Raw genomic sequence first — 11,699 nt, forward strand, 5'->3', positions numbered from 1 at the left:
GAATTAGTAGAGTCAGGTGGGTGATCTGGAAAGATGGGAGGTCTTGGTTGCAGGATGCTTGAAATTGAGATTATGCAGAGGGAGCAGCTGGAATCAAGGTCTAGGGTATGACTGACTGCTGGGTGAGGGAAACAAGAACATTAGAGTCATGGAGTTAAGATGTCTTTGTGGATATTGAATTATTCTAAGACTGATGAGGAGTAGTACTGGAGTAGCAGCAAGTTTGGTGCTAAAATCTTCAAGGAAAAAGGGGGAATGACTCGGGGCTCTGTGGAGGGCTGAACCACGTAGGGGTAACAGCTTGCATAAAAGCCTGAGCTTTAAGGCTGGCCATTTTTAAAGGAGGAGGAATAATGGTCTAGAACGGGATTTCTCGACAGCAGCGCTATTAACACTTTGGACGGAATAATTCTTCATTGTGGGAAGCTGGCGCGAACTGGGCATAAGCAGCATTTCTGACTTCTACCCAAGAGATGCTCGTGGCACCCTGCCCCCAGCTGTGGCAAGGAAAAATGTCTGAGACTTTCCTGAAATCCTTGGGGGACAAATTCACAACATCAGTTGATAACCACTGATCTTAAAGCAGCAGTGCTGAGCTAAAGGACTCCTACCTGACCTCTGGGCCCAGTGATTATAAGGAGTGAGGAGGAGCAAATAATAATTTCAGAGGGTTACAGGGCCATCAGGGAGTTCTGGGAATATCAGATTTTGGTCAGAGAGAAGGCTGAAGGGAATCTTTCCAGAAAAGGGAGAAAATATAGTAAATATCTTCGTATTTACAGCTACAATGTAGCTCACGTCTATCAGCCTTAAGGAGGAAATTTTTCCAGGATGACCTGACAGTGTGTTTTGTCTAATTATTTCACTTCCTTTGCCTGACCCAATTCACCATTCCAATGAGTCACTTCTTAATGGATCTTACATTGCAGATTTCAATAATTATATTTAATATATGCTGAGTTTTTGCTATATAAGAAATCAAGTGTCCCAGAAGAACACACAAACTATATACAGTGAAGACCACGGCAGGGCTGGGGCACCAGTGCTGTGTACCTCCTCTCCCAAGAATTCTCTTCAGTTAAGCAGGCATGCTCTAGGAGTCAAAGCTTCTAGTTAACTTCCTAGGTATACAGACAAAACTGAAGACAGTTCTTTAAAAGACAAAGAGGGTGAGAGATGTGAGGAGGATGAAGGTATCTGGATCACCTGGCATGAGTACATCTGCAAGGAATTTATGAGGTTCTATTTCAACAGCATTCCCCTTTATTTACTGACTACGTGTCTGCCCCTGACCAAACAGTAATCTTCTAGGCTCTAGGGTTATGAGATGAACGTGGTGTAGAGGGGAAGTGGTGGACCTCCACCTAAACAGCAATATCACATTATAATCCATCTAAAGTGTGCTAGCAACAAGTGGATATGAGGAAAGGAGGTTTTTATTCTCTGAGGGAAATATCTAAATAACACGTAGCTCAGGGAGAAATAAGAAAGTTATACATCAAAAAGTGAGGAACTAAATTACCCCCGTGAGTGCTAAGTTCCAATGGCATGGGTACCTCCATGTCTGTACAAAACAGAAGGGAGCCTCCTTGGTACAGAAAGGACATTTTTTTTTTTGAGGGAGTGATACAGAGTTTATTCAATTAGATTTTTCTGTTTACAACTGAGATCACATCTACATACTATATTGCTAGTCTACATGAGTACATTATTTCTAACGAGTTTATTAGACTTACGATGAATGGGCTCAGTCATACAAAAACATGCACACACTGACACTGTTTTAAAACAGTAGTGCATACATTATACTCCTCCTATAAAGCCAGCTTGATTAACAACCGCTAGTTTCAAAGATCTGTCTGCTTTGAAGATGAACTAAGATACACACTGTATGATTCTAAAATCTATTTTAGCCATTTTGTACAGTTGCTCTCCTACTGGACTACAGTATATATGTTTTAAAAGGACACTAATGAGGGGCACCATCTGGTATTAACTTTAACCAGACAGCTGACTGCCTCCCCTCCCCCCAAAGACCTTTGGCCAAGAAGAAGAGAAACGTAGTGTGGTCTCTGGTGCTCGACCACCTGCATGTACAATCAGTGAGTAACTCACAAAAAGGGACTTGGACTCCAGGGTATAACATAAGGCACTTTGTTTTTAATTCTGTCAGTTTCTTCAGCATTAAGGTCAGGGGTCCTCTGGTGATCTGAAGCCGTGCTGGCCGCAGCTGTGACCACAGACCCAGGAAGCCGTCAGAGGGCCACCGTCCTCAGTAGACTCCGTGCTGCGCTCTGCCCACCTGCCCACGTGCACTCCGACTTTTCGGTAAACTTCCCACAGCACGACCAGTGGGGGCGCCCCGGGTGGCCTTTGTGTCCGTGGCCACAGCCTAGGTACCCACCTGCATGGTTCAAAGAGGAGAGGGGAGAACCACCATTAGAGGAAAGTCCAGCGGTTACCACAGAAATTAATGCTCCTGGCGACATTCAGACTCATGGACGTGAAAACGTCTAATAAAAACCCGGCGAGAGGAACAAGCTATTCGACACCTCTGTAGTCAGGAGAACTCTCAAGACTGAAGACAGCAAATCAATTCAGGTTAGCTGAAGTTCTAAGAAGAGTGTTATTTTAACACTCTGCTAACTCAAGGAGAAGAACTGGTTTGGATTTTAACTGTAACATAATCTAGATGAAAGGGAAGGGCAGAGTGGTGGAAATAAACAAAATAGATCCTGAAGTGTTTATATGAAAGTTTACAAGAGCCTATCTTAAGGCCCACCATTAGAGTAAGGACACCACAGAATACTGAAAATAATTAGATCTCTTGCCTGAGCTGACCCTCTTGCCCACCCTCCCTTCCCCCAAGAAAAGAGCCAGACCTGGTTCAGTTAATTTATTCATCTGTTCTCCCATCCCTGCCTTGTTTGGAATTTCTGTAAGGTTTTAAAAGGAACGGAGTGCGTTTACATCTTTGATACTGCTCAGGCTGTTGGAAAGGGTACAGGCTGAAATCGAGCATTCTAGGAGAAGCACAGGGCTCCTAGGATTGGTGAAGTGTATCAAAACTAAAAAACTCAGAACTTTGCAGCTTGCTACTTCAGTTTCCAGAACGAAAAAGCTTTAAGTGAAACTTTTAGAACTGTGACATATTTATATGCACAGACTACATTTCTAGAAACAAAGCCTAAGTCTGAACACCCCGAAGCTGGTTGCTGTGGTAGTTGATCCCGCTGCTGGGAGACAGCAGCAGAGGGAGAGCGAGGGCTTTCAGGAGCGACTGGTTCCCCTTACCCGGCATGGTGCCTCCACACGCGCAGCGAGCAGTTTTCTGGCCTCCGCTGGAGCAGAACGTGCAGCAGTGAAACACGCCTGGGTGTGAGCGGTGCCGTTTCCTCACGGTCACAGTGAATGGTGAGCCCTTCAGTGTTCAGACCAAGAGCAAAGAACAGCACCTTGTGAGTCAACAGGGGTGTGCTGAGCATCACACGTACTAAACGGAGTGCAAGCCGCAGGGCCTGTCCCCGGAGGGACGAGGACAGCAGGAGGGAGACAGCGACTGGGGGACAGCAACCAGCTGGGCGCTGAGCTGCACGGGGCCAGATACAAATGCAGTGAGCGGGGAGTCAAGGAATCCGTGCTGCTCTCCCAGCATGCAGACCACCTGACACACTAGGAAACCCAACTGTGCTTTCACGTCACTGACCTTGGTCTCTATCTCCTCCATTCCTGAGCAAGCTTGGGTAACTATAGAGCACACAACCACAAGGTGAGGACATCTGTGGTCCTTTCTCCAATTTCTCAGCCACACCCCCCCTCCCCTCACATACTGAGCCAGCTCCTCTCCTTCCATCCCTCCATCCTGGACACAACTGTTTACCCATCCCCTCACTCTGGGTTGGTGAAGATAGATGGAAGGGAGGAAGGTTAAGAGCCTGTGGTTAATAATTCTCAGATTAGAAACTCTCCTGCCTCTTTTCCTTCAAGGATAACTTCCATTCTCCAATTTCTACCCTATGTTAAACAGTAAATATTTAATAAGTGTTGCTATGTGCCTATCCCTGCATGAGAACCACACATTCTGCAAAAGCACAAAGCAGAGAGGCTGGCACCTTAGAAGCCTTTCAAATGTTAAATCTCTCTGCCTTTAAAGAGTTTACAGTCTATTTTAAAAACAACCTGGAGTTCAAAGCTATGGGTTCAAATTATGATTTTGCCACACAGGTACTGTGTATTGTGGCAAGTTTGTTTTCTCGGTCCAGTTGGATGATGATCCTTATGCCTCAGTGATTTGGAGGAAAAGTGAAATAATGTTTGTAAAAACACCTAACCCAGGCTTCCCTGGTGGCGCAGTGGTTGGGAGTCCGCCTGCCAATGCGGGGGACACGGGTTCGAGCCCTGGTCCGGGAGGATCCCACATGCCGCGGAGCGGCTGGGCCCGTGTGCCACAACTACTGAGTCCGTGCGCCACAACTACTGAGCCTGCGTGCCACGGCTACCAAAGCCCACGTGCCTAGAGCCCGCGCTCTGCAATGGGAGAAGCCACTGCGATGAGAGGCCCGCGTACCACAATGAGGAGTAGCCCCCACTCGCCACAACTAGAGAAAGACCGTGCGCAGCAACGAGAACCCAATGCAGCCAAAATAAATAAAATAAATAAATTTATAAATAAATAATAAATAAATTTTTAAAATTAAAAAAAAAAAACAACACCTAACCCGTCTGACATCCTGCAATTAGGCAAGCAGCAAGTGGCTATTGAATATGAGTCTTCCTAGGGCACAGAACACAAGCCTAACACATCATGATGCTCTGTGGTGCTTTATTGTCCCTGTCAGTGTTGATTTCTGGTTGGGGGAAACCTCTGACAGCTCGAATGTCAGCAGAGATTCTGCTGGACATGTTGAGTATTACCCAATTTTTAAAAATTCATAATCTCTAAACCAGAAACCGTTAACATGTATCTGTGGAGGTAACAGACAAGCATATACATATAAACAGAGTAGAGAATTATCTGGGCAGATGGTTAGGCAGACAGATGACTGGTCAGTCAAGAAGAGAGGGTATAACTTTCCCAATGGTGTTCCAGTAAGTCCATGTCTGGTCATAGTCTGAAAAAGCTGGAAAATCCTGAGCTAGATTATACTGCTCTAATGTGTGTATGCTTGTCCGCTGGTAGATTGGCCCCTCTGTGATCAAGGCATCTTTCCCAAATTAAGAATTCCAACAAACTAACTGGGAGAATGATAAAATACAAGCACAACTTCCAGGAGGTAAAGTAGGGATAGAGAGTTCTTATGGTCACCAGCATCCTCTCGTAAGAAAAAGAGCTGCAAAATCTGGGCCATTTCTAAAGTGAGGCGAAGTAAGAAAGAAGAGAATCCTGTTCAAGCCCTCTATACAGCTGATCCTGTGAGAAATGTCTCCACGTCCTAAGATGACAAAACCCAGGGAGGCCAGGGTGAAAGGAGGTCAGGGAAGCACAGGTAAGGTCTCACTCACCTGCACGTGTTGTTCCTTGACACAGACGAACACAGTGTAGATGCCAGGTTCCTTGGGGGTATAGGAAACGTAGTATGTCCCATCCTTGTTATCGTGGACCATCGTTTTGACTGGACTGGATGGAGGGGAGAGTTCAAAGATACCACTCATTCTCACAAGCCTGCTTCAGTTACCCACTATTTTAGGATGTAAACTCTACACCAGCGGTCCCCAACCTTTTTGGCACCAGGGACTAGTTTCGTGGAAGACAATTTTTCCACGGATGCGGTGGCGAGGGGAAGGGTTCAGGCGGTAATGCGAGCGATGGGGAGTGATGGGGATCGGCAGATGAAGCTTCGCTCGCTTGCCTGCCGCTCACCTCCTGCTGTGCGGCCCGGTTCCTAACGGGGCTGGGGACCCCTGCTCTACACCATAAATCCACTATTAATTTTAAATGTCCCCCAAGCAGGATGTATCTTCTACTTGTCTCGGAAATTAATTTTACAACAGAAGGTAAGCAACATAAATGCTGATTTAATCGGATGTTCTGGTGAATTCCTTGAAAGCGTCGCTGTGTTCTCTCCCGTCAGCTTCTGTTGTACCCTCCTGCTCTTCGTCCTCCCTCCTCCCTCCTCTAATTCCAGAGACGTATAACTTTGCTCCCAGCACAATTTAGTAGCAAAGTGAGGCTGAATTTTGAGAAGGGCACCATTCAATCTAACACGGAATATTTTTCAGTCTATTCGAAGCTTGGGATGAAGACAGTCTGAGGGGCAGATCAGACCTTTGGGAGAGAATTGAATACACGCCTAAAACCCACACAAGGAAACACATCTGGTCCACTTGGTCCTATTGCACTTTTCAATGGCATCATGGGGAGGTAGGCTGGAACTACTGCCGTTACAGCCCCACTACTGCAAAGGACCTCGGGTTTCCAGTCGCATCACCGCTCGTTACCTGTGACGCCTGAGTGTATAATACAAACCTGTCTTTCTTATCTTTAGGGACTACTGCGACTTGAATGTTCTCTCCTCCCCTGCCCATGCTCTCTCCTGCTGCGTCCTTACAAATGACGGTGAAAGAGGCTGTCTGTTTCTCGCGGGCTCTGTGGAGATCTGCGGAAGATAAACACTCCATCCTCACCTCAAAGGCCAACTTTGGTGACTGTATCCCCAGATCAGACACCATCTTGCTTTTTCTCTTTAGAACAAAAAGCTGTGTTTCCAGTTTCCTCCCTTTCTTTTCTCTCCCCGGCATAACTCTTGGGAGTCTCTCCCGGTGAGCCTGCTTCTGTCTCAGCCAGCAGCTGCTCTTGGATCATATAGGATCCTGGACCTTAATTTCAGCCTTAAGGAAGGTTTGAAAACGCTCAGGCTTGATGTATGTATTCAGAGAAAACAACCTCTGGACACTGTGAGAGAGGCTGGTAACCCCAAACTACCCTGAGCTGCAGATCCTGCTGGAAGAGGCAGGGGGTACAGGGTGACCACCTGGGACTCTTCATGCTGTGAAGTCCTCCACAGCGTGGTAGCTGTGCCATGGTGTTGGGGGCATATTCAATAGCTACAGCCTCTGGTCCAGAAGTCAGATGAAACAGGCTTCTTAACCTGGGGTTCGTGAACTACTATGAGGCCTTATGAAGGGTCTAAGAATCTCCTGAAATTGTATGCCCAAATTAATGGGTGTTTCTTGGGGAGAGATCATTCTCAAAGGGATCTGTGACCTCCGAACAGGTAAGAATTCCTGTGCCAGTTAGGATGACTCTAGAATAGAGTCTTCCTGTGAGGACTGATCTGTGAAATATATGTTTGATCAATGTGCTTCCTTCAGGAAGAGAACAATGTGGTCAAAAGAAATTGTTTTTCCCCTCTACTGACTGAAATGCCTATCATATTCCTTCAAGTGCCAACATGTGGCTTACATGAACCAAAGAGGGCATGGAAGAAAGCAAACCATAATCCTGTCATCCTCACTCCTCAGCAACTCTCTTCAGAACTTGGTCCAAGCCATCCTCTCTGAACAGGCAGGATTCTGCCCTGCCCTGAGGTCTATGCTGTTATCTCCTATGGACACTGCCTCTGTCCTGTCATCTGAGAGAAACAGCATGATCCTTGAGTTCCTTGGTAGTTACTACTTTTCTCTACTGGAAAAGGGTCAAGCTTCACCCCTGTAGGGATCTTAACTGTACCCTGACCAGAACAAATCAGAAAGAAAAGGACAAGGGAGGGGTCACCATCCATTGGATCCACATGTCTCTCTCCCTAGCTAAATGAAGGCCATGGCTGAAAAAGCCACATGTCTTTAACACCATGTCCTGTCCACTGTCCTCTCAGTGCCAGTGGGAAATGCCTTCCTACCTTCCCCTTGAAGGACACATTTGGCTGGATCGACCTCTTTGGTACTGATGGCCCCATAAACTTCATAGCCACGGCACAGGCCTGCTTTCTCCTTAGGAGAGAAGGTGATCTTCTCGTTCACTCCAGGACGGGCACTATATGCCACTTTGTTCAACTTCGTGAGCCGTTCCATGACCACCCCTTTGGTGATGAGGATCTCCAGGTCGGAGCCACTGGTCAGCAAGCGCTCGGTGAACTCCACTCCGGTCCGCATGTCTGCCAGCAGCTGCTGCAGCTGTGCCTTCTGCAGCTGCAGGGAGTTTTCCTTCTGGATCCGGATGTCTTCCAGCTGCTTCAGCAGCTTGTCGCGATGCTCCTCGATGGCCCTGATGTAGCCCTCGGAGAAGGTGCGGATGTCGGCGGCCACAGCCTCCACCCGTTCCCGCAGGGCGCCGTTGGTCCCTTCGATCTGTGCCAGGGCCTTCTCCAGGGCCTCCACGTGGGGCTGGGTGCCTTTGAGGAGCTCCCGCATGGAGTCCCCGTGCTTGTGGACAGCGCTGCTGGTGAGCTCGCAGGGGTGCTCCCGGTGCTCCCCCACCACGCAGTCCCGGCACACGGGCTGGTCGCAGAGCTCGCAGAACCGTCTCAGCTCCTCCGCGGGGTGGGCAGGACACGGAATGGGTTTCCCCATCTGGCTGTAGCCTTTCAGGTCTTTCAGGTCCACCATGGTATGGTAAGTCGTCTTCTTCTGCCGCCTGGGGGCAAACAGAGTCGGGAACGGGAAGTGAGGGGACAACTCTACTTGGGAAACAGTCCGGCAGTTTTAAGAGCACGGGCTCTGAAGTCCAGCAAATCTGGGTTCGGTTCCTCATTCTAACCTCTTACTAACCACATGACCCTCTCGGATTCCAGTTCCTCTTCTGTACTGTGGGGATAATACCTACCTGAAAGGGCTGCTGTATAGGATTAAATGACAGTAGGCTAGGGCTCTCTGGCTTGGCACCTGACTTTGCCAGAGGTTGCAATGCTAAGGCTACATCCTGGAACTTTCCCCAAAGAATTAATTTGTCAAGTTTAGGCAAGAGCCACAGCCTGCTCCTGCAGCAAGCTAGAGGGGAGAGCACAGTGGAGACCCAGCAGCAAGAGACCAGACCTGTGCCAGATGGCACAGCAATAAACCTCAGGCAATTAAAAAGCAGCTAGGGCTTCCCTGGTGGCGCAGTGGTTGAGAATCTGCCTGCCAATGCAGGGGACACGGGTTCGAGCCCTGGTCTGGGAAGATCCCACATGCCGCGGAGCAACTAAGCCCGTGAGCCACAACTACTGAGCCTGCGTGTCTGGAGCCTGTGCTCCGCAACAAGAGAGGCCACGATAGTGAGAGGCCCGCGCACTGCGATGAAGAGTGGCCCCCACTTGCCGCAACTAGAGAAAGCCCTTGCACAGAAACGAAGACCCAACACAGCCATAAATAAATAAATAAATAAATAAAATTTAAAAAAAAAAAAAAAAAAAAAGCAGCTAGCTGGCCACGACAGTCTCCCTCAGCTTCCACCTAACACTCTGGTAAAGCATTTCCTTTGACTAGTGCCTACGTCACCCAAAGCAGCAAGCTAGAATTTTCCTCAACAAGCGTCATCAACATTATTAGAGAGAGCAAAATCAGTGGTCAGTAAAATCAAACCTCTCTTTTAATTCCCCTTTTCTGTAGCCCTCTAGAGATTCAGGGAAATCCCTAGGAAACCATGGTAACTGTTCAGATTTTCCCCGTTAGCATTATAGCAACATCAAGCTTACATGCCTATTCCGGCACCAGAAGAGTGGCTGTAGACAAAATAGGGTCAGCTGTTTAGCTGGCAGCAAAGTCGTCCTAATTACAAGTTAAAAATAGAAAGACCGAAGACTACTAACTTGTTCTGTTGGTGAGGCCAGAAAACACATGGAAGGCAGAACTTAAAAACTATGGTAGGCTAATCCTAAAACCTTGGCCATCTTACATTGTGATGTTCTGGAATGGGGGAAGGGGGTGTGAAAGGGACAAAGTGATTTATGTGACAAACTGTTCACCAAACACCCTAAAAGACATAATCTGCACCCCAATACGCACCTACCAGCCCACCTCACCAAGTTCCAAAGTAACACTAGGGTACAAGGCAAAGGCTGAGGTTGGGCCCCACCAATCAGCACCTTATACTGGGAAGGCAGCAGAGATTAGTAGCAAGAGCATAGAAGGCAGTCAGAAGATCTGGATTTTAAATTCAGTTCTGTTATACACTACTTACCAGCTATGAGACCTTGGCAAATCACATATCGCTGAGCTTCAGTTTCCCCAAATAACAAATAGGGATGAAAACATCGCCTGCTTTTCTATGAGTTGCAAGGATCAAATGAGATCGAGGGCACGGGCTTTGTCATTATACTCATTCACTTTCTCTAGCACCCAATACAATTATTCACTATACAAATGATTGATGATCCAAGGAAAGTGTAAAAGTGCTTTGTAAACTGAAAAGGACTCTGCAAACCTTTGATGCTATAATTATCATGGGTATTATATAAAGGCTGCAGGAGTTAACTACTGTTCTGGAATATCTGTAATCACACTGTATATTGCTCTCTGACCTTCCATGGAATTCAAGCTTTCCTTTCCATCTGCTCACCAAGGTTATTTCTCTGTCTTGACACCTCTTTGTACTCCGTTCTTAAGCCACACCAGGTGGGGTATCCCATCTTTACCTATGAGCCTGGCAGCAGAAGTGGCAGAGATTGGCTTTGCAGGTCTGACACCTCTTCTCCACTTCCCTGTCGCTGCACAGGTCACACACCAGGCCCTGGCCTTCCCCACGCAGACTCTCCAGCATCACATCATTCATGGCCAGGTGGTCTATGGTTAAAGCCTTCACTCCACCCGTGGGCAGGTCCACCTGAGCATCACATACCGGACAGAGGATGCCAATCTGCGGCTGCAGAGTGCGTGGCTTGAGTTCCTGGAATACTGACCCCTCAGAGCTTGTGTCAGAGTCTCCCCCTCGGATGTCCACTACTGAGAAGGGTTCCAGCTGCTCCAGACAGGTGGTGCAAACTGTGTGCAAACAAGGCAAGAGCCTGGGGGCTTTGAAAAGCCCCATGCACAAAGGGCAGCGAGTCTTGCCTGAGTTTCCAGGTGTGGTCCCACTGGGGAGTTTGCCCACGAAGCCCAGCAGCGGCTTCCTCTTTTCTGCCATATTCCCTACGTTTGTGCTCAGTATGAGAAAAGGCCCTGGGCAGTTCTAAAATGAAGTAGTATGTGATTAGGCCCACCCAAACAGAAAGTTTCCAAAACTTGAACAGAGACCATGGGGACTCTCCCTTTGGCAAATCAAAGGGCAAAAAGGAAGAAAAGGATTCCTCAAAGGAACCACCCACAGATCTCAGCAAGGCCCCCTCCTTTGCAAGGCATCCCATACCAGACACGCCCACGCCCTCCTCTGTCTCCCCCAAGTCCTCCTCCCCGGAAGCGCTTCCAGATTTAGGTCTCCAGCTAGTCCTGCTGTCGACTCCAGAACCCCTGCACCTCCATCACCCTCCACTACCAGCCCTCTCCCACCGCCCGCCCCACTGGTCCCGCGGCCGACACACGACAAGTGCCACCCCCGCCCCCGCGTGATGAGGTAGGGGGCGCCTCCCACTCCTTCCCTTCACTGGGCCCTCCGCAGAAGGCACGCGGCGGACGAGGGACCTGCGAGACCCCGCCGGCTCCTCGGTTGCCACCGCCTCCCCACCCTTAGGTCCAAGGTGCCCGACGGCCCTGGCCCCTCCTCGCACCAATCGCAGCCCGGGGCTACTCAAGCGAGCCCAATCACCGTCCGAGAGGGGCGGCCCTCGCCGCTGCGGGCCCCGCCACCC

The 11,699-nt window shown here is 48.6% G+C and overlaps 1 protein-coding gene across 1 annotated transcript; it reads right to left on the reverse strand.

Moving 5' to 3' along the window:
- Positions 1-1,595: 1,595 nt before the first annotated feature.
- On the reverse strand, positions 1,596-11,653 carry TRIM45 (tripartite motif containing 45). Its single transcript, XM_036872339.1, has 6 exons — positions 10,551-11,653; positions 7,839-8,572; positions 6,467-6,596; positions 5,503-5,617; positions 3,295-3,421; positions 1,596-2,404 (listed from the first exon to the last, which is right to left on the reverse strand). The coding sequence occupies exons 1-6, from the start codon at positions 11,036-11,038 to the stop codon at positions 2,256-2,258; spliced, it is 1,743 nt and encodes a 580-aa protein (XP_036728234.1). The 5' UTR covers positions 11,039-11,653; the 3' UTR covers positions 1,596-2,255.
- Between the last annotated feature and the right edge of the window lie 46 nt (positions 11,654-11,699).

This window comes from Balaenoptera musculus, chromosome 1 (assembly GCF_009873245.2).
Source record: "Balaenoptera musculus isolate JJ_BM4_2016_0621 chromosome 1, mBalMus1.pri.v3, whole genome shotgun sequence".
Classification (NCBI taxonomy): domain Eukaryota; kingdom Metazoa; phylum Chordata; class Mammalia; order Artiodactyla; family Balaenopteridae; genus Balaenoptera; species Balaenoptera musculus.